We start from the raw sequence: 22,056 nt of genomic DNA on the forward strand, positions 1-22,056 counted from the left end.
CCTAACCCTAACCCTAACCCTAACCCTAACCCTAACCCTAACCCTAACCCTAACCCTAACCCTAACCCTAACCCTAACCCTAACCCTAACCCTAACCCTAACCCTAACCCTGACCCTAACACTATAAGATACGATTTAAATCGATCTTATTTATAAGCATGGAATATACTGGAATTTCATTATAAACTATATAAACCTAGAATATTCTTTAAAGAAATTCTAGGAAAAAGCAAGCAATTTCATCTCAACTCAGCCTAGCTCTTCTAAATTGACTTCAATTCAACTCTTATTCTATATATTCGATTTATCCCTACAGCTTAAACTGACTAGATCTTCCACTATACTTATAATAATACTATTCCTTCTTATTATAAGAGCTAACCTCCAAGAATTTGTATGTCAAACATTTTAAGATCATCACTTTGCGATTCATCAGTTCACCTCATGTTTCGTTATGTGTCTATCTTAAAAACCATCGCATGATTTCCGTGTAAAATTCAGTCCTTATGCATGCTATTGAAATTTTCCCGCCAGTACCAAATTCTTGGTTTTGATCAGTTCAGGTGATTTCTCCTGTAAGAATTTGACCAGATCATCTCCCATGAGTGTTCATTCAGGATTTCAAGTCTACCAAGCCCCCCATTGAAGACTACAGTGCTCTGTCTTCACCTTGTTTGAAAGAAAACAGTTCGAGACATTAGCTGGATGACTGTTCAAAACTGATATCCCGTTTCCTTCTTTCTCATCACAAGCAGCGCAATTTTCTGGCATAGGTTGAGCTTTTGTTGAAGTGACGACATCTTCGTTAAAGATAGCAGTGGCTTTGTTATCAGTAACACGCAATCTCTTCACAACTTTCTCAGTTAAAGACTGCAATTCATCCCCTTTTCTCTTACGGTTCATCAATGGGTACGCAGCCGATAGTGAATTGGATCTCATTCCACTGTTTCCCACACCAGTCGTGGCATGATCGATAATGAGTGCTCCAGACACTACGATATCTTTGTCGCCGTTTGTCTCATCCTCATCTTGGTCTTCTCCCTCTTCAATGCCAACACCCACAACGTTCCCATTACCCAGCGAGTCACTCAAGACATCTGAATCCTTAATTTTACTTGAAGCTTTCACTGACTTTTGTGAGACTATTACTTATTAGCTCTTATTTCGTGGATTCGGTCGGGAGAGCCCAGGTCAACATACCAAAATTTTCGGGCTTCATTGCTTCCAAGTCGACGCCTCTTCCTTTCAAAATCATGAGAATTTCTCGAACACACATCCATAACTCGCCGAGTCGGTTCTTTCCTGGCCAAAGTTTGACCGGTGTTGCAGCACTTTGACCCATGTTCAAGCCGGAACCCCAAACATTGTCAGCGCGCATCTCCACAATCAGACAGTCGGCAGTATGTAATAGTTCCAGCCTGAACTTTGGATTGGAAAGAACCTTGTACCAAAGACAATCAAACATCACACGTTGCCAGATCTTGTCCCATTCTACAACATCGATTTGGACTTTGTTGCCAAGATTTTTTGCCTCCTGAGGCTCACGTGCATTTAAGAATTTCTCAAATAGGGCGGGGTCTTGAGAAAGATGTGTCTTGCCGGCCTGGAAATAGCTATATAAATGTCAATGTTATCAAATAATGAATCGATGGGTACTTACTGCTCGCCTGTCTACCAAGTGCGACCGAGATTGTCCCTCAAGGGTGATTTGTGGAAGTTGGACAAGAATCCCCATTTTCCGCCGGCATTATGAAAACCAATCATGTTTTTTGGGAATATAACCTCCGTTTTTCTCTGCATACGACCTGGTAATCGTGCCGGGAGGGCATGGATTGGGAGGTCCCGGTGGGCTAATTGGTTCTTTCGTCGAGGCATTTTGAGTGTTTGTTCATACTAACAGCATCAAACTTGAGAGTTTTAGTTTAAAATGAATATGGTGATATTCTCGAATGAGTTTGTAAGAAGAAGGATACTGAAAGGACTTGTTGACAGTTCGAATCGAATTCCCGAAGAAGGGAAAGTGTAATGATTGCCAGCGACTGAAGATAGCAATGATCTTTTTTTAGTTTCTTTTGGATTCTCAACGATGTGAGAGTATAGTGATGGTGAAGTTAATGTAGAGTATCGAATCAAACAACTAGTCATTGAATATTTGAATCAAATAGATTTAGATTGGTGTAGAATAGAAGCAGTGGTAAAGTGTAGAAAAAATGTATAAGATTAACGATGCGTTGATTCCTGAATCGGTTGGTTATATTTACTTTTTGAAACTTGTTATATATGGTTGTTTAGATGACGGATATGAAATAATAATAGCAAGGAAAGTAAGTAAGGGAAGGAAAAGGTAAACTGGGTTGATGTCGATTGGAGATGATCCTGTAAAGATGGAGTAAGTTGTAAAGGTTTGGGGATATCAGAGGTGAAGTTCTTTAACTGAAAGATTCGCTTAAGATCGGAACAAAAGCGAGCTAAAATCAGGCCGAAGTAGGCCCCGAAAAGAAATTCGGAATAACTTCATATTCACTGTTGACTAGCGCCGTCTTGAGCGAATTGCCCCTCCTTTGGTCTTTGAAAATCTTGAAAATTTTTGCCCTTTCACATCAACAAACAAAAATTCAAAAACTCCAAAACCCGATTGGAGTTGAGTTGTAACAAACCCTCTTTTCCCATTTACTATTTCAACTCAAATCAACAACAACCCAATTCATTTTTCTCTCCATTTGATCTCCTTTACAGATCTCGATGTATACCTCAAGTAATATTAGACGCTTTTTAACTTCAAGGGAAGCGTAAAATAAGCCTGTTTAGTTCCAAGGACAAGCTATTAAATATTTGACTCCAATCGACAGCGATTCAATCCCAGTTATCATAAATCTCTGCTAATTACTGGATTTTGCAGCTCACTTATCATTTGCCTGACAAAATTTCAAAATCATAGCACGAAATCCTCCATTATTTTCGATAACCGATTATAAAAATATAGGAAATATGGATGTAAACGAGTTAATAGCATTTTTTCCGAGGTTGCCATTCGTGAACGACCATTTTGTTAGCGCACCACCAGATCTGCCAAGCGCAAGAACACTCAAGTCTAGGCAGATGAAGGTCCAGATGACTTTGGGTATTACGCTCCCACGGTTCGAGACAACTTGACAGCAACAAAGATTTGAATTGCACAAGCCAAGGCACAAAAGTCCAACCCAGAAGGTGTCAAAGTTGTGAATGTTACCGAGGAGAGTAAAGAGTCCATGGCTGGTTATCTATTCTTCAAAGACACTGCGCAGTTGACGAGATTTATGCGTGGACCACTCAATGAAGTTACAGCCGAGTGGCTCAAGAGTCGTCGTGAAGGTTTTGGTCTGGAATGTAAGAACTAAGAAGGATGGGAACGATCCATCGACTTACAAGTGGAGCACGGCCAGGCTCTTTGAGATAATCAAAAGTCTCACATCGGAAAACATACAGCTCATTAGGGCCAACAATATCATCACTCATGCCGACCTTGATATCGAAGATTCAATTAGGGACGAACCAGGTTACTTTTGTTTGACTTTGTACGATGGATGAAGTTATTCTAAAGTTCGCAGAACATTTTCCAGAACAGGTAGGAAATAACGATATGCGTTCATCCGAAAACTGGTATCGATGCTTTCTTTTGTTGAAGTGCTACTGGAGAGAAACTCGAAGAAGCATTTTGAAGAAGGATGAGAAGGATAGCAAATTGAAGAGAGGTTTAGTCTCAAAGCAAGCACTGATTCCAAGATTCAAGAGCCCGAGGGACTTCTTTTCGATGACACCAAGATGAATGATGAATAGGAATATGCCATACTGCGGTAAAATACTTACAAAAAAGAGCTGGCTGCAGCTAATTCTGATAACGATACATCGGATACGGACAGCGAAGGTGAAGATTGATACGAAGGAAAGAATGAGAACTATGAACAACGGTAGAAAGTGAGCGGTAGAGGAAAATTATTTGGTAAATTACGAATTTCTGTATCCAAATGTGGTTTTATTACTAATGTGCTATAAGTTTGGTGTCATGGTGGGATCGGTGAAGTGTGAAGTGTGAAGGGAGGGGGGGTAGGGGGGTCAGATCGATGAAATGGGATATTTTACAATGCATTAACGGCCTATCTTTCATTTCTTTTAAGATCAATACATCAACTGATGTTTTGAGCCGTTAGCATTCTGCTATGTTTTTTTAGCGTTCTTTATTCAAGATCAGACTTGCATACATGGTTTTAACAATGGCTTCTCTAGGGCAGTACCTCATTCTTTCAACATAATGAGCATGTCATTTGATTCAATAATACAAAAGAGAATTTGCTAGATTTCCCGATGCAAAATATTTGTGATGTGACCCATAAGCTTGACTCCTGAACCATCTAAACAAATCAAACTGTAAAAATTTGAAGAAAATAATAAGTTATATGGCTAAAGAAATCACCAAAGACTGAATAATAATAGACTAATAAAACTACCTACCTAGGCTGATGTGTCACGAAGAGAGGTTTGAAATGAGTTCACATTCACTTAAATCTGGCCCCACCTTGGAATATATACGAGTTTTCAATGATCTTCACTTCTAATCTACAAAACTGACTGGATCCATCAGCCAGCCGATTGACTATTCTTCCATTTTGGTCATCTTGAGAATTCATTATAGACTGCAGGTACAACGCTAGGTACTTGTCTCTCGAAAGCAGACCAAAGAAAACAAGGTTGAGGACAGCTGGGATTTCTAAGAACGAAATATCAAGGATTGTCAAACATGGCCGACAATCCATTTGTCCCGGTTCCAGACGCGATAAAGCAAAAGCTTTCTGAAGGAAGAATTCTCGAGGCCTACACCTTCGCTGAGATAGACCGCATCTTACCTTCTCGATTCCTACGTGGCAGTGATTGGGTATGTAGACCTCTCTCAATCACTCTTTTCTTTATGATAGAACAGGCTCTAACGTTTTGAAGGACTCTTTAAACTTGACCTCTTCCGAATCGATTAACTGCGGAATCGCTTTCAACAACCTTTGTCTCTTAGCGTGGGAGAAGGTCAATCTCTCCACATGGCAAATCGAAAGCGAATTGGAAAAAATGGTATTACAATGGGCGGAGAAGAACAAAGATACAGGGAAAGCAATTCTGCGGGATATCTTACCAAAAGCTAAAGAGTTTGGCTGGCAGGTAAGATTTGGTTGCAGGATAGAGGGGCTTGAATCATGGTAATCAAAGGACATTATTTAAAGTTTGGAAGCTCGTGTAGAGACGGGGAGATCTTAGCAAATCATTGGAAGATGGTACTTGATGTTATTACTGCTTCTGCTGAATCATGTAATACAACCACTTGCCCCAACCTTAACTGGTTCAGCTCTTGGCTCTTGAGTGAAAAATCTTCTCAACAACATTCAATTTCTCAAACATAGCTTCAACTGTTAATATTACTTTACATGGCCTATTCATACTGCAGATCATACAGATCTATGAATCGAAAAATACTCAAATTAGTTTGTTGATGATCGTTGTAGTACTTGAACAATTGAGTTTTCATTGAAATTTTGCCACCAAATGACAGTATCAAGGGTATTGATCATTAATAAACTAGATTCGCGCAGAAGAACAACGTGTTGTTCTCTTTAAACTCTACCACTTTCGAATTTGCCAGCTAAAAAAGGGGTCTTCACATCACACGAACAGGTAAATGTTTGATTTAAATTATTGGAAGGCGATTTACAAAACATATAAATACGACAGCTTATTCTCACTCTTCTTCTTCTCTTTAGCTACATATCTCCTGACTGGTAACGTCGAGAGAATCCAAGAACGATAGCTAGAAGACTGGATCATAGACCAGACAATAGTTTAATGAAGATAATTCGCAAAGTTTAATCCACAATTCAGATGAAATAATCATCATATCACATATTTCTCGCCAATTCCTCGTTTGACAGCAGGTCTCTCTGAAATTCTCTCAATCCATTTAAGTAGAGATGGAAATACTTTCATCTCTTCCTCCGTAAATCCACTTCCTGGCCAATTTTTCACCCATGCCCAAGTCCCAATATCAGCTATCGAGTATTTCCCTTTGTCCTTGCCAGCAAGAAATTCTTTTGGTTGCCCGGTGTACTTGCCGGAAAGCTGTAGTTCGAGAACTCCATATACTCGATAAGTTTCCTTTCGAAATCGATTAATGGCGACTAATTAGTCAGCACCTCATGTATTAGACTCGTCAAAACCATTCCATGTAATAAAGAATGTGTACACGATTACTTACAACTACTTTGTTCTTCTGCGCGGCTGAAAAATCTAAAATTTCCTTGATATGGAGCACCGCTTCCATGCCAGAAAAATAACCATTGCAAGAGCTCACTTTGCTCAAGTTCATCGGTGAACCCAAATTGATGGTCTTTATCTAACCTCAAAAGGTACAGCAGCTCCGCGGAAGTCTCCATCGATGGAAATGGTGGCGACTGAGTGTTGTCAATGATGATTGGTATTCGACCTGATTCACGGTGTTAGAAGCTTGAGATCTGAAATTAAGATTATTTTTACCATTTGGATTGAGGCGAAGAAACCAATCTTTCTTTTGCTCATTTGTCGATGTATCTCTAATTTGAGAGGCTTAGTCGTTGTATTTCATCACAATTGTTGGAAATATGTTAGGCACTAACAGTAATGTAGTCGTCCATTCTGTACCATATGCATCTGCTAGTTCTTCAAGCAATATTTGTACTTTCTGGCCATTGGGTGTATTCTCCGTGACAAGATGAAGACCCTATTTTTGCTTCGTTACTTGCGTGATCATGATTGAGGAGGAAGTTAACTTACTTTGGCGCTTTTGACATCCAAAGGAGTTTTGTCATCGTAAGGCTCAAAGGTCATTGTTCCTAAAAAAAAAGTCTTTTGCATAGAAATCTTTCCGCTTCTGGGTGGGACGGAGTGAATTAGATTCGTGAAAATGTGGCAGCTAGATCAATAAGGTTATTCAAGATGCAGTTGCTGATCAAGTTTGACATCTTGATCTTGGCGTTCGGTCATGATAGTTCAATCCCCTTAATTTTCGCTTATCTTCTCGATAACATGATGGATATTAGTTTTTCGGGATTATCAGATACAAATTTGAAGGTTTTCGGCTCCTAGGCTCAGCAAGTCGTTTGGGTGACAATGGTGTTGTAGGGATTCTCCGAACGCGATTCTCCGACGTCGATCCTTCGATAAGCGATAAGAATAGCCTCTCCTAAGATCGCATTCTTCCGATGCTGGAAGCTAGCAAAGGGAGATGTATTCAATTTCACGAAATTGATAAAGTCGCCTATGACATGAAGATGTTTAAAATTTTGAATAAAGATTCTATAAGATTACATTTCATTCCAACTTCTTATCGACGCCGAAAATATCAAATTCCATTCCTGGATAAAAATACTTCGAAAAATTCGAAAATTCCCTTGAACCTCAACGCAACAAATCATGCAACCTTTTCATCTTACTGCCACTGGCTATAATCTCAATTATCTCCCTGAGTATATCGCCTTACGACATGGTTTCTTTAAAGAGCAAGGACTTGACGTCACTGTAAACATACCTACGCCTTGGGATGGTGTCCTTGACGCTCTCGCTGATGGCACAGCCGACATGGCTCTTGGTGGCATCTGGGTACCATCAATGTACCGTGACAGAGTCAAGGACTACACTGTATTCGCACAGATTGCAAATCGATGTCCTTTAGCCATACTCAGGCGTGGCCATGACGAAAGATTTAAACTATCTGATATGGTTGGGAGAACGGTTCTGATGAAATCCGGAGGTGGAGCTAGCGTTGGCCTTTTCTTCAAGATGTTATTGCGCGAAAACAATATCGATCATAATTCTCTTGACTATATTCAAGATCTTGATGGTATAATGCTGGGCAATTTATTTCAGGGTGGTATGGGTGATTATTTCATAACAGACAATCTTTCGGCGCGGGTTATGGTTGAACAAAACAAAAATATCTCCATCGCAATGGAAATGGTATCTCAGAAAGATGTTCCTTGGAGCGTGTATTATCGGGAGACTGAAGGAATCACGCCGGAGGTTCTGGATGCACAAAAGCGTTTTTGTGTTGGTCTAGCTAAAGGTATCGATTGGGTACTCGAGCATGATGCAGAGACGTTCAAAGATGAGCTCTCTGAGCTCTTTCCTTCGGCACCTATCAATTCTGTTGTTAGCGTGACGAACTCTTTCCGGAAAAATGGAATGTGGACTTCCACCGAGATACCCCGTGAAGGATATAAGAGGTGGCAGATTGGACTTGCTGGTCACCGTCTGATTAAGGAACCGTTTCCTTATGAAGTCGTTGTTGACAATGGACCAGCATCTGCGGCGCAAAAATTACGGGGTGAAAAATAGAGTTTTTTTCTTGTGATTATCACAATTTGGATGTTCGCTTGTAAAAAGCGTTTGATCTCCGATTATTGTTCACTGTAAATATTGCCAAACAAGAATTTGAGTTGTTAAACTTTATTTCCGAGCGACTGAGGGAAATGGGGATTATAGCAGTCATTGGTGTATTCTGATTGTTCATATATAATATACCACGCCGATTCCTTGTAGAAATTCAAACGTCTAAGTTCAGTGAAGTACCTTAGTGTAGTGTGGATTACAAGAGAAAATCTCTGATTTCGGTTCAATCAACCACTAACTTCGTACTTCAGCCCGATACTCTAGATCATGTTATTTTTGTATCAACTAAATTTATCCATCTCAATGATAACACCGCAAAACTGATTCACTATGTCTCTTCGAAGTAGATATTGTCAAAGAAACCGGATCTCAATAATGACATTGGGATGATCAATGACCACGAATCAAAATACATTGTTTCACGAATGAGTACACACACGATTTCAAACTAGCGCACACGCATCGCATTTAGCGTTTGTTGCTCTAAATTTAGGATGGACATAAACAACCAATATGACCACATACATAACATGAGGAAATCACACTACTGTCGAGTTGATATGAACAAAATTGACTTGTAACCAATTATTTCACTGAGAGTAAGAAGCCGAGGAGGCACGAAACAAATAGCTAATTGGAAAAATTTGTTATTTGAATATAAAATATTCATTCGTTATTTGACCTGGGTCTTGATACCAAATTAATAGAAGAAATTATTCACGTCCCCATCATAGGGTCAAGTCCTATGTCTCCAAAATCCACATCCTGTAGATCAGGCCACTGCGCAGCAAAGCTGAGCATCTCACTAAAGGCAAAGTTGTCCGCCGATAACAGCGTGGATGTATTGTCACCGCTGATTTCATTCGTAGTAGCGATACCACGAGAAGACGGTTGTAGTTGTTGCACCAAATTTCTCATTTGTTTTTCAAATTCAATGCGATTTTGATACACATCTTCGGCGTTGTTGGCCACTAAGAAGTCGACCGTTGTTGAAGAGAGGGTATCAAACACATCACGACAGCCTGCTGCACCAGGAAAGTTTTCCGACATGGCAGAGAGTGTAGAGGCACAGGACTGAAGTGTTGAAATGTTCTTGCTTACAGAATTTCGATTGCGTATTTCTTTCGAGTGCCAGAGTCCATATATAACTCCGAGACCAGCCATGAAGAGATGATGTACTGATTTCCATAGTACATCAATTTTCCCATCTCGCTGCAAAATTTTGATACTTGCGATCAGTTTACAGGAAGCTTCAAATGACATTACCAGTTCTTCACTTGAAACCTGTATAACTATGGATGCAGGCCTATACAACAGAAGGATTGCATTATTATAAATCACATCCCAGTATGCCTGATGAGCGAATATGGACGCTGGGTGGGCTTGACTAAGTCGTGGAATAGCAGTATACCATTGCTGTAGACGAGGTTGAATGTCCTGGACCCAAGTTGAATAGTCAATTCTGGGAGAAGATATTTTAGGAGTCCAGGCTTGGGTGTGAAGCACATGCTTGATCTCGGACTCAAGTTTTGACATATTGAACATGTGGTTATGGGCTCGTTGAGTGTGAATGTCGAAATCGTAGAGCTCACGGGTAAGTGAGCCCCGTGAAACATTCCATGGATTCGGAAGGGGCACATTCGTACTTTCATCAATGATGCCCAAGGGCCGACCCAGAGTTATACATAGGACGCGATCAAATTGGTAAGTAGAATACCAAAGGCGCCGGCGTTCGTGTAACAAATCCGGATCCATTGTTGAGGACTGTTCCTCGGTCTCCCAATGTAAGCCTATATCGACACATAATCGTAGTGCAAAACCTGTTAAATGCCATAAGCTTCCATGAGAAGGGCAAAGAGAAACAAATTGAGCTAGCAATAATATGGCGCGAAGTGTCTCAAGATCATTCTTCGAATAAGCAATGATCTTTTCGATTGACCCAATTGCTGACCGGAAGCAACCCTCGCTTTGAGATGGGCGACCTCCGGATGGATTGGGAACATCACAAAGGGCAATGGCGAAGATCATGTAGGCCGTAAAGGTATCATTCTCAGTTATTTGATCTGAAGATTGTGGATCATTCCTGGAGCGATATGCACCCTCAACAGCTTTCTCAACTTGTGCCCGATTTACAATAGGCAGATGAGGAGTACGATATTGGAAATAGACTCCGACCAAATGATCGGCAGCGTGGCGTGGGGGAAGAGAAGCCTCGGCTGTTGGTACAGATGAGAATGGATCATAAGAATTTTGCTTGGAGGACAGAGAAGAAGGGAGGGAGTCGATTCGAATTGCCGCCATCACCATTCTGGCTAGCGTTATCCCACTGCTTTGTCCTAGAAACCGCGGTTGTCTTGAGGGTTCAACAACGACACTTCTCACACTCTTGACTAAATTCTGAAAATGATTTGTGCTTGCGTTCGACGTTACTGAAACTGCTGTAGGAAGGATACCAAGATCAATTCTTGTCGGGGAACATGGCTCGACAGGAGTGGGACTTTCGGTATTAACTGAAGCACTGTTTCCAATTTGCATGCGCAATTCTTCGTTTTGCTTTCGTAGCTCTCGATTTTCTCGAGTTGTGCTCTCCAACTGCGCCTCTAAATTGGCCACATAGTTGCGTGGTATCTTGATAAAGTTTAGAGATTAACGACGAAGGAATTTTGAATTGACATTATTAGCTCACCTCAGCTTGTTTGCCTGAGTGATAGGTTAAGCATGGGCTGCGTGCACTTTCGCAATTGGAGCAATTCGGACTCTTCAAATCACACTGTACATTCAATCCGATATCAGCGAGAAGAAGATCGGACTGGAACAAATTTGATAATTACTTTCTGCTTTCTCCGACGGCATCTATGCAAGTCAGCATTGAATTCTCGCTTTGCTATGCTATCTTTGCACTTGTAACCATTCCGACTCACCTCTGACATGCGGTCACTCCTTTGGCGAGCCTCTGAGTGGGGCGCGATGATGCTTGCATTGAGTATCTACCCTATTTTCGGGATTTGATTCTGAGACAAAGGTGGAGATATTGATGATCGATGATTTGTATCTTGACAGTTGAGGGGGGTCATGTAGAAGTTGGATGTAAAGACATTCGGTGCGGAGGTTGTGTAGATAAACTAAAGTCGCGATGAATTTTCGGAGCAATCCGATCTGTTCTTGATCGAGACCAATAACCCCCATTGTTGAAAATGCACAACGAATCTAGCAGTTCTAGTACAAATGGTATTATCTGGAGTGCAGTGATTGGGTTACTCCGCAATACCATTCATTGGCCGGATAAAACCATCATCCTTTCCTTATCGGTTTATCATAAGATACTCGATAAGTAACCTCTTATCAATGTTATCATGGAATTTTGAGATTGATTTGAATGTTGATGTTCGATGAATGAGATATCAAACTTCAAAATGTGAGAGATGGAAGATCTTCATGGGACTTCATGAAATATATATGTATATAAAGACAACTTAGTTGACGAAGTTCATTCCTCGTCTCGTAACATTGCAGCAGTTTTTAATTGGATTGTGAAATAATTATCCGAGTATTCACACAACCTTTTCAATGGAGTCCAGCCCAACAATGGCGAAGACAGATTCTCTCAAGGCAAACATCGACACTGACGTCAAACATCAAGTCGACGGTACCTGTGTCTCTGAGATGACAGGCACAATCCTAGAAATCGACCCAAGAAAAGAAGCAGCCGCACTCAGAAAATTCGACAAATATGTTCTCCCGGTTTCAGTGATATTTCTCGTCTTGTCCACTCTAGATCGAAACAATGTGAGTTGTATTGTTGATCCTCAAAACCAATCCTTCCTAAATTTCAATAGCTTGGAAATGCTAGAACTTTTGGGTTTGACGAGGACGTCGGACTCAAGGGCGGTCAATTTGGTAACATAACTACACTGTCGAGTGTCTGCACCATAATCTTTGAACTTCCTTGGGTTTTGGCCGTGAGGAGGTTTGGTGCTAATAAAGCAATCGGCACTGCATTCGTCCTCTGGAGTGCTTGTACACTTGGAACTGCGTTCATTCATACCTACGCTCAAGCCATCGTAGTTCGTATGATTTTGAATGCTGCCGAAGCTGGTCTTGCCCAAGGGTTTGCTTTCTTATTCTCTACTATCTACCCCAGAGAATTGGCAGGAAAGCGTATAATGACGACAAATGTTGCGCAATGCATATCCGGTGCTTTTGGGGGACTATTTGCATATGCTGTTCAGACTATGGGGACGCGGAGGGGCCTCGCAGCATGGAGGTGGCTATTCATTGTCGAGTTTTGTATCACAATACTTATTTGCGGCATCGGTTGGATATTTCTTCCAAATTCGGTTGAAACAGCTTGGTTCTTGAATGAAGAGGAGAAAGAAACCATGCGATTGAAGAAGATTCGAGACTTTGCAATCAGAGGCGAAGAGAAGTTCGACCGCAAATGGATCAAAGTTGCTCTCACAGACCCTTTTGTCTATCTGCTTGGTATAGCATTTTTCACTTCATCCGTGGCTATCAATGGATTCGGTGTATTCTTACCTACTATTCTTTCTGGTCTTGGGTTAGTATTCATAATTGACAGAACTTTCCAGAATTTTGCTAATACAACTTAGATACAACTCGCTCGCGGCAAACTATATGACTATCCCAATCTATGTTGTTGGTCTTATTTCCCTGATCATCCAGGTCTACTTTTCGGATAAATACAAGAAAAGAGGAGTTTTTATCATTGCATGTTGTGTTCCAGTTGCAGTTGGATATCTCATATGCGTAGGGACGCCCAGTAATGGAGCTGGCTACGCTGGAATGTTCATTCTCGTGCTAGGTGAGCAATGATCATATTCTCTTTGCATATTGAAGCTAATAACAGATTTACAGGACTTTATCCTATATCTACGCTGGCTGTAACTTGGATTTCCACAAATTTGTCACCAGATGATAAACGTTCGATTGGAATGCCCATAGCATATTCGATTGCAAATGTATCTTCGCTGGTGTCGTCTCAGCTATACCCAACTCAACAAGGCCCACGATATATCGTTGGTAATTCAGTCTCAGCTGGTCTCACAGTTGTTGCTGGCTTCCTTTATGGTGGATGTTGGTTCTTGCTTCGACGCAGAAATGCAAAGAAGGAGAAGCTTATCGCTGAGGGTGCCACAACAAATGGCTTGGAAGGTGATATGAGCCTCGATTCCATGTACATTCTGTAGAGAGTCGAGAGAAATCGAGAAAGTGATTGTTTCGGCAATAGATGATGAGGATAAATTGAGATTAATCTTTTAAAGAGTCAAATTCGTATACTGCTAGAGGATTAAAAAATGGAACGGTGTGTGATGTGAGTTTAGCATATACGACGATAGCTCTAAGCATGTCAAGAGTGAGTATGTGAAGTTTCACCTGATAGACTACCTACCCACCCAATCATCACTCGACGGGAAACCAAAAATGATAGATGGGCCGAGTTACAAATCAATGATAAAGGGCTTCTTAATCGGCGCAATAAATTTGAACACGATGCACAAGTTCTATCTACTTGGCAGTCCGTCGAATGAGTGTTGGGCTGAAATAAGCGACACCTCGCCAAACCTTGTCATACGTTTTTAGACAAAAGGAGATAAGTTTTTGGAAATTAGGCTCAAAATAATTGTAAGTAAATGCTTTCTCTAATGAATCATTAATGTTGATACGATTTTGGATTCGGGTATGAATGCAAATGGAAATTTTTCGAAAATTAATTTTTAATTGGATATATCATTGCCGTAAGGAATGATCAGCAGATATATACATATTTAAATACAATAAGGTTGCAATGTCGCCAAAGAACTGATCAGAAAACAAAATATTCACAACTTCATGCTCCAGATCCTCCACCTTTCTCCTCCTTAATCCTCCACTCCACTCTTGATCTAAGCGTACTCCCAAGCGGAGGGGCCTTCACCGGTGTATGGGACAGTAGCAACAGCGATGCCGGTGCAGTTTCCAGTACCAGATCCACCAGGAGTAAGGAAGACAGCATAAACACCGTCACCTTCGCGGCAAGCAATAAATCCGTAGTCAGGGAAAGACAAAGATCCGAGGGAACCGTTCTCTCCAGCGGTGTAAGTCCATCCAGAGACGACTCCACCGTGGGTGTCGGCGGAGTGTGGTTGGGTGTATGATACGGAATAATCAGTTCCGATGTAAACTTGTTGACCTCCTGGAACTTCAGTGTTCAAACCGAGAGTGCTGCCACCAGAGACGAAGGTTGTAGAAGTACCTTCTGTTAAATGGTTAATCATGGGCATTCATAAATCATGTCGTGGAATCAAACTTACCAGGGCAGGCTGAGCCGACGGATTCAGGGCAGTATGAGGAAGTTTCCTTTCCGATATAGAGACGACCTCCATTAGCGGTGATGGCTTGGTTTTGGAGATCAGTACCGGATCTGATGGAGATGAGGCCGAAAGCATCGCTTGCAGCACGTGCCGAAACGATGGGGGTTGCAGCAGCAGAGCTGGCGAGGAGGGTAGCGATGAAAGTCTTGGAGAACATGTTGATTATTGTTTAAGTTGGTATGTATTACTGTAAAGTGATGTTTGGTTGATTGATTGTTGGATGTGAAGATGTGATGTGTTGATGATGGATTCCTATCGAGGACTTCTTCGACATTTATATATTCAGATCTTTCCCAATTCTCTCCTTTCATTCCATGAGAATCCATCGTTCAGCCATGACTTCATCCTTAATCGCCAACACACACTAAGATTGCCCGCAGCCCATTAAATCTGGAGAAAGTATGGATACTTTCTTGCACTTTCTCCAATTTGATTGGTGCGGAAGATTGCATCAACAATTCTCCTTTCTCCTTTCCTCACGATTCCGCAATGAGGCTTGAACAACTTCAACATGACTCCATAAATTGTTCGTATTGAAGACTTGGCATGGCTGTTGATATCCATCATCGAAATCAGCAACTAAGTTGCGACCCTGATTTAAAGTGGATTTCTCCATAAAATTGCAGGCGATGAATGGACGAAAAAGGGGTTTAAACTTTACCCTTCAATCTCGGTCAGAGGGCATTTTCATGCCCTATTAATAAAGTTTGATCGTTAGTATGTTTCCAGAAATATGGTAGAATAAAATGGATAAGCTCCAGAAAAGATGAATATGATAATTACCATACTCTTTTCACACAGCCACTTCTACATGAACAAGGTTAAAGCTCCGAGCTCTGCTGAAGAAAGTTGACAAATGCCAAGCACAAATTATCAGATGCCGAAAGCCTGAGTATTGCTTGTGCTCCGCGCTTCGGGGGGACCAAAGCATTAATTTTGACTGCCGATCAGTGACGACGATCGTCACTATTTGTTCGTATTCCGAAAATAGATCTCGGGTTGTATTATTCCATCATAAAATCATAATTCAATTGATGACTTGTGATCTAGCTATGCACAAAAGGTGCAAGGGTACGCACGAGTACTGGTGATAATAAGGGAAAGTGGCAGCAAGCACTAATAGAACTTTAGAAGAATCAATTCAGAGGGTCCATAATTTTATGACTTTTCGACGGTCCCGAAAAGCTGACAAGGTGACTTGTTTGTCGATCATGGCCGCATTCTCATGTTTGTTAAAGGCGAGCTCAACAAGCGCTTTGGACATTGGATGAGACAACAGAACTGCGACTTGGATTTAGACAGCGAAGAATCAGGAGATTCTCGTATTTCTCAATTCTAGCCAAATATTTGACAAAGAATGTCTCTCGTGTTGTGTTTTTAGTACTAATTCGATATCATCTATGTCGGTAACTCGGTGTAACTGCAAAGTCACTGACGCAGGTGTAAGGAGATCAGAATTTCAAATAACAAACTGTTCGTGATCGAGGGAACTTGATAATTGTATCTGGGATCGTAACACGAAGTTTTCCCCGTATCTGTCTTCTGAGTTGTATCAAAGAGCTACAGTCTGACGTTTCCGCTGAGAAATGAACGATGTGTTGGCTAAATCCCGTATTCACTTCTCTCGGGCACCAGGGAGGGGGGGAAGGGGGTTAACCACTGGATCAGGAGGACAACACTTTGATTGATACGCAAACGGAGAAACCGCGATATTGTACGATGGATCGAGAAGATAGCTATAGGAAGTTAAAACAAGAGCAACAACGGTCATACAGTCTTCAAAGATTGGGCTTTCGTTGATCGTGAGTCTTGAAAGGCTTCACTCCTGTTATCTTACGGTATCATCTCGGGATGGAAATAAATTTTGATCATGCCAGCAGCTGTTTCTCCAAAAGATTGTGATCTTCATTGAACCAGCGACTTCAATAACTCATTATCGGCGATTCATCTCTTGCCCAAAGCTCCCGTGCTCAATTATTTTTCGCTACTTCTGCCGAGATTTCACCCAATATTCCTTGTGCTTGACACATCAACATTGTCTACATCTAGTACCTACCCAGTTCTCCAAAAAGATTTTAAATAGCAGCTCACACCGACTTCTTCGTATATGCGCTGTTTTTCGATAATGGATCTTGTCTCTCGAAGGCTGATCGAACAAGCAGTACTCCCACGAATAGGAAACTGCTGCTACTCGCCGTTGACGGGAACTTATGAATCCTTAATCCAAAATTCCACGGCCAGGCTGACTAGCAACAGCAGAGTTAAAAGATACGGACCATTTCGTCACGAACCAATACAGCTCGAACGACAATATGCTTCCATCGAAGCGGCAGCAGACCTGCTCTTCCAGGTCAAAGTAAGAGTGGAAATTCTCTCAAGCATTGAAGCTTGAATTGAACTTAAGGGGCAATGAAAGGTGATATCTTCAATGCGGCGGGAGACAACTAACTGGTTGCGACACCGCTCAAAAACTCACAATGAAGCATCATTAAAGAATTTTCGATAGTTTCAATAGACATTACATGTCTTCTTTGAAGCGGATTATTGTATAAGTCTCTATATCAAAGTCCAACGCTCACATACGACCATAGACTGAGGAGAATTGGGCATCCCGTCCGCTCTGCCAGCCACAAGCCTCAGATCGGTGGATTAGTAGTTGGGTGGGTGACCACCAGCGAATCCCTACTGTTATATGTGATTAAACCTCCATTTTTTGCCTTTCAGAATTTAGCAAGTGTCAAATACATTATATCCTGCTTGAATGCCGTGGTTTTGAATGATCTGACTGACCGGTCAAGCTTCGCTCTCAACTTCATGGTTTTGCGGTGGAAATCTTAGGTGACAACTTTGACTATCTCATACATTGCTCCTTATTATGAAAGTTAGATACCTAAAAGAACACCAAGAATTCGATACCTTCCGCTGTTTTTTGGCTTACTCTTGATATTGATATACGAGGCAAAACAATCACATCGGATAACTCGATTCTTTCACTCAGTCTACCCCCATCCAGTTCATTCTCACTCAACTTATCACTCTTCGGTTCACCTATGTTGATGTATCTATCTGTAAACTGACAATATTGAAACGGGGTATAAGACAAACGCCAATCAGAGGCATTTGTACTTTATATACATGAAACACGAAGTAAAGACCCTAGTGCACAATCAATAACGGTCTTCTGCATTTCGTATCGGGTGATAATCCCAGCTCGAAGAGCAGACGGGGGAATTAGAGGCACAGCAAGTAAGCACTCCTATAAAAGATGGTATAAAACCCTTTATACCTGAAAGCTTCAAACTTCGTTGCTTGTGGAACTTATGCCGAAAGACAACGATAGAAGAAATAAAACTTGAAACCAGAAGTACACTGCCAACTGTCAATCCAGCAGTTGTAGCACCGTTAAAGTGTGGAGCTGGGACCACTTCCCCAACTAGTACCTGGTCCAATTGAAATTGATGTTGGCATTGAATTTAACGTTGCGGTTGGCAATGCAGATCCGAACACTACATTAGCCAGAGACTATGGAATTTGATGTTTGTTGATACAAGCCAGCGCATGCACCTTTGGCATTTGGGTCCTGCGCATATGTTAGTCAACTGACAATTTTGGTTTCATGCATGTTGAAACTTAGAGATTCAGAAAGTTACAGTGGAAGTAAGCTTAATTAATTGGCCGCCGTGGCTTGCTTGTTTGCGGTTTCACCCACAAGATATGCTAGAAGTGAGAATCAACCAAACACAATGCGGACCAAGTGGCAATGGATTGACTCCAAACAAACTCGGATTTCTAATCATTTGAGTTAGATTCTGGAAAACTCTGAGAAACTCTGTCTGTTCATTCGCTTCTTTCGTGGTTTCGTTAGGGTAAGGCAGTCATTGCAGCATATCTTCTTGCATGAGTGAAATCAATCTGTCTCTCATTTAAGATATCTTTGTGTGTTTTCCCATCTTACATTGAGGTAGGACTTCGAGTGTTTTGCGATCGATATGAATAGTACCGTACTCATTCGCAAAATTGGCTGAACGCTAATTAGGATGATTAATTTTAGAGCCAATTGGCTTCCCTCTGAATAAAGTTAAAAGCTGGAAAGTAGAAGTATCTAACAGAAATCCCAGACATTCGTTTACCACAACCCTATTCCACGATGAGCTTAGATAATCAATACTTACTAACCTTCAATAAGTTTTGCCAATTAATACGCTAGTTACAGTTTGAATTTTAGACCCAGAAAGCCCACCTCGTAGGTTCAAAGTGTGTGATCGTCGATGCGGCTGATGCTTATTTCGAGTGACGTCTACCCTTGTATGCAAGCCACAAGCCATCAAACTCAGCAGAAACGAATCGGTAAATCGAGTGTAAGATTGTCATTCGTATCGAATCCAACGCTAAGTGAAAGGTTTCAAATTATGCTATTGAGTATCTTCGGCTACCCTATTCCAAGTTTCGTACTTCCATTAATAGTTTGCTTGGTTCTTTGAACCGCAATACTTCGACGAACATTCTCTGTTCATTCTGTCTTACATTTCACTGGTTTTCCCCAAGCGCAAGTCCCAATGTTGGTTCAAGAAAATACTACCAAATTGATATATCTTGAGGGTGATCGTAGTTGAACGCCCAACCCATCGCATCTCCAAAATTGTACTGAGCATCAGTCATCTGTAAAGTTCATGAGTAACTACAATAACTACACTGCAATTTGTTTTAGTGAGCCGGCTAAACTTACCATAAAATCCCATCCCCCCATCAACTCAGTCGGAGTAGCTAGCGACATCTTACTCAAACTCTCCGTCTCATTTAATCCATGAGTTGCCATTTTTTCAAGTATTTCTGCACATTCATCCACAGCTCTTTCTGCAGCGCTTACTATTGAAGCTGCAAGTTCTTCTCCAACCTGACTTTGTCGGAGGGCATCGATATGTGCAATTGCTAAGCAGATGAACAGGTATCCTTTCATATTAACCTCTCCAGCTTCAATACATCTCATGTGCCAAGTTTTGGCATCTTGTAAGGCGTCAAGAAGATCTGGGCGTAGAGAGATAGGTCCTAGACTTGTTTCTTCTTGAAGCTGGGTCTTGATTTCCATAGCAATTATGAACCCGGCTTGTGTCGCCATGGTACGAAGTAATCCTGAGCCACATATTGTAAGTCGGGAAAGATACCGCTGACTATCTTCGAGAAATTCTTCGTGTGATTGGGATTCATCATTTGACTTGGTTGAATACACCATATACCAAATTTTGAGTGAAGTCTCCAAAACTACCTTCCTAGAGGACGTATACGTAGGGGATTGCAAAGCCGATACGAAAAATGGAATGTGGAGGGATGAGAGGTATCGTAGCATTATGATATTCAGCATGTCTATTCCAAATTGAGGGGGTAAAGGCCTATTGGTTGAATTAAACTCTTGAATATCCTGACACAAGGCTTTGTAGCAAGATCTTAGATCTGTATCAAGCTTGGTAGCTTCCTCAAATGTATTAATTGTGCTGCAATCGTTCAATGACTTTGCGATGGCCAGTCGAAGCGGAAAAGTCTTGCGAAGTATGATTGCGAGAGAAGTTTGACTAAATTCATTCTCTGGCCGAGGTAGAGCATCAGTACTCAGAAGTTCGTCGTCGTTGAAGTTTGCAGGAGACTCAGTGTCCCAGTCGGTAAGAGACATGAGGGGAGGTCCACCAGAATCCATACTTGATTGCAACATCAACTCTAATATCGTATTCCATAATCTTCGTCGCATCTCAGCAGCAAAAACGGTCTTCTTTGGAAGATAAGAGGGATCTTTGTGCAACCCCATGTGTACCGCACTTCTAAACAAGGAGCCAGCCGAAGTCCAAATTAATCTCCCACCAATGTTGATTGTTTCTCGAGCAAACAAAAGTAAAATTTCGGTTTGTAGTGATTTTATAGTCAATCTTGACTTGAACTCCGGTTCCGAAATCCATGTCTGCGCCTCATAGACCCATCGGACAGCTGAAGCACGAAGGGAAAATTGATCATCAAATGTAGCAGAGCCAATAGCAAATATCAATCTGAGCTGAACCAAGAACTCTGTATCGGGGTTTCCAGTCGATGTCCATATTGCTTCATAATTATTTTTGAAGGTAGGAATATGCAAAACCCTGTGGATGGTTTCAATTGTCCGGAGATAACAATCAACTAGTATGTCAGCAGTTTCTTTTAAAGGTAAATCAGGCCAAGTTGGTGGTGAGGGCCATAACGGTGCTCGTCGGGTTTTTACAAGCTTTCCAAAAGTTTTGCATTTGTGTAGACCAATGGCGACCTTCGTTCCTTCTTGTATATGTGGCTCAATCATTTCAAAGAGGTCGTGGTACTGTTGATTGTTATTTAATAAGTCGTTGGTCATCTGATTTGGTTATTGAGTTATCTTACCCCAGACACACCATTTATCCAATGACTCTGGCCTAACAGTCTGGTTTTATGTAGAACGCCATAAGTCTCAACCGCAGGATGATCTTGGCCAAATGGTCGAGATTCTTTGTGTATGTGAAAGCTTCCAGCCAGTGAAGTTTTCGTCTCGATGTTAGAAACTACAGATGTTACAGGGGAAGGTGCAGGTTGAGAGAGAGCAGGAGACGGAACGGATGATTTGGTCGCAAGCGAAAGCTGATCTTCGAGTTCTTTGATCCTTTGCCTCATGAATTCAAGATCACCACTTGGATCTGAGATTGGTGCAATGAATTGATTCGTTGGTGATGATGTGATAGAATTATTTGATGTCGGTGGTGCCGGATGTGATGGAACCCCAAGTGTTAAACCCCTTTCTCTTTCCGAAGCTGGCTCATCGGACATGACATAATTCTGTTTATCGCTTGAATTCCGTCCATTTTGGTCATGTTGAGCACGGGAAGACCTGGGGAATTTTTCATATACACAATTTGATGTGGTTCTTGATCTCACACAATTGCTACATGGAAGAGTTCGATTGCATTTGATCTTGCGTCTCCTACAAAAGGAGCATGAACTGCAATTCTTCATATATCAGTTCGGATATTTAACCACAAACGAGAAAGTCTGTGGGTGACTTCAACATACACGGCTGGTCTTCTCCTTCGACGTTCTTGTTCTTGTTCCGGTTCTAATTCAGGTTCGAGAGCTGACATGACAACAAATATTCACCGCTGGACCCAAGATATCAATTTGTTTTTTTATCGACAGCAGAAATTCATCAAAAAGCTTCACAATTATCATGCTTTCGAAAGAGTATAGGGAAACTTCATGGAAA

General features: G+C 41.4%; 9 protein-coding genes across 9 annotated transcripts; 4 read left to right on the forward strand and 5 right to left on the reverse strand.

Moving 5' to 3' along the window:
- Positions 1–627: 627 nt before the first annotated feature.
- EAE98_007253 (uncharacterized protein) lies at positions 628–1,875 on the reverse strand (the record flags this gene model as incomplete). The annotated part of the gene is made up of 3 exons (XM_038954875.1): positions 628–1,142; positions 1,201–1,613; positions 1,676–1,875. 3 exons carry the CDS (start codon positions 1,873–1,875, stop codon positions 628–630), a joined length of 1,128 nt encoding a protein of 375 aa, XP_038808525.1.
- Positions 1,876–4,774: 2,899 nt separating this feature from the next.
- EAE98_007254 (uncharacterized protein) lies at positions 4,775–5,386 on the forward strand (the record flags this gene model as incomplete). The annotated part of the gene is made up of 3 exons (XM_038954876.1): positions 4,775–4,909; positions 4,972–5,184; positions 5,369–5,386. The coding sequence occupies 3 exons, from the start codon at positions 4,775–4,777 to the stop codon at positions 5,384–5,386; spliced, it is 366 nt and encodes a 121-aa protein (XP_038808526.1).
- Positions 5,387–5,910: 524 nt separating this feature from the next.
- Positions 5,911–6,879, reverse strand: EAE98_007255 (uncharacterized protein; the record flags this gene model as incomplete). The annotated part of the gene is made up of 5 exons (XM_038954877.1): positions 5,911–6,194; positions 6,272–6,499; positions 6,550–6,605; positions 6,669–6,772; positions 6,826–6,879. 5 exons carry the CDS (start codon positions 6,877–6,879, stop codon positions 5,911–5,913), a joined length of 726 nt encoding a protein of 241 aa, XP_038808527.1.
- A 585-nt stretch (positions 6,880–7,464) lies between these two features.
- On the forward strand, positions 7,465–8,385 carry EAE98_007256 (uncharacterized protein; the record flags this gene model as incomplete). Its single annotated transcript, XM_038954878.1, has 1 exon — positions 7,465–8,385. One exon carries the CDS (start codon positions 7,465–7,467, stop codon positions 8,383–8,385), a length of 921 nt encoding a protein of 306 aa, XP_038808528.1.
- Positions 8,386–9,156: 771 nt separating this feature from the next.
- Positions 9,157–11,419, reverse strand: EAE98_007257 (uncharacterized protein; the record flags this gene model as incomplete). Its single annotated transcript, XM_038954879.1, has 4 exons — positions 9,157–11,067; positions 11,126–11,209; positions 11,271–11,292; positions 11,361–11,419. The coding sequence occupies 4 exons, from the start codon at positions 11,417–11,419 to the stop codon at positions 9,157–9,159; spliced, it is 2,076 nt and encodes a 691-aa protein (XP_038808529.1).
- A 587-nt stretch (positions 11,420–12,006) lies between these two features.
- On the forward strand, positions 12,007–13,646 carry EAE98_007258 (uncharacterized protein; the record flags this gene model as incomplete). Its single annotated transcript, XM_038954880.1, has 4 exons — positions 12,007–12,225; positions 12,276–12,997; positions 13,050–13,261; positions 13,315–13,646. The coding sequence occupies 4 exons, from the start codon at positions 12,007–12,009 to the stop codon at positions 13,644–13,646; spliced, it is 1,485 nt and encodes a 494-aa protein (XP_038808530.1).
- A 510-nt stretch (positions 13,647–14,156) lies between these two features.
- Positions 14,157–15,124, reverse strand: EAE98_007259 (uncharacterized protein). The gene is made up of 2 exons (XM_038954881.1): positions 14,751–15,124; positions 14,157–14,695 (listed from the first exon to the last, which is right to left on the reverse strand). The coding sequence occupies exons 1-2, from the start codon at positions 14,965–14,967 to the stop codon at positions 14,343–14,345; spliced, it is 570 nt and encodes a 189-aa protein (XP_038808531.1). The 5' UTR covers positions 14,968–15,124; the 3' UTR covers positions 14,157–14,342.
- Positions 15,125–16,935: 1,811 nt separating this feature from the next.
- On the forward strand, positions 16,936–17,202 carry EAE98_007260 (uncharacterized protein; the record flags this gene model as incomplete). The annotated part of the gene is made up of 1 exon (XM_038954882.1): positions 16,936–17,202. One exon carries the CDS (start codon positions 16,936–16,938, stop codon positions 17,200–17,202), a length of 267 nt encoding a protein of 88 aa, XP_038808532.1.
- A 2,183-nt stretch (positions 17,203–19,385) lies between these two features.
- Positions 19,386–21,934, reverse strand: EAE98_007261 (uncharacterized protein; the record flags this gene model as incomplete). The annotated part of the gene is made up of 4 exons (XM_038954883.1): positions 19,386–19,469; positions 19,537–21,144; positions 21,204–21,795; positions 21,867–21,934. 4 exons carry the CDS (start codon positions 21,932–21,934, stop codon positions 19,386–19,388), a joined length of 2,352 nt encoding a protein of 783 aa, XP_038808533.1.
- Positions 21,935–22,056: the final 122 nt, after the last annotated feature.

The sequence above is a fragment of the Botrytis deweyae genome (genome assembly GCF_014898535.1).
Source record: "Botrytis deweyae strain B1 chromosome Unknown BDEW_017, whole genome shotgun sequence".
Lineage (NCBI taxonomy): Eukaryota > Fungi > Ascomycota > Leotiomycetes > Helotiales > Sclerotiniaceae > Botrytis > Botrytis deweyae.

Excerpts from the sequence above, each read along its gene's own strand:
- EAE98_007259 (XM_038954881.1), bottom strand. The coding sequence starts at position 14,967 with ATGTTCTCCAAGACTTTCATCGCTACCCTCCTCGCCAGCTCTGCTGCT. Across the intron at positions 14,696-14,750 it reads CGTCGGCTCAGCCTGCCCTG|AAGGTACTTCTACAACCTTC; the intron begins GTAAGTTTGATT and ends ACCATTTAACAG.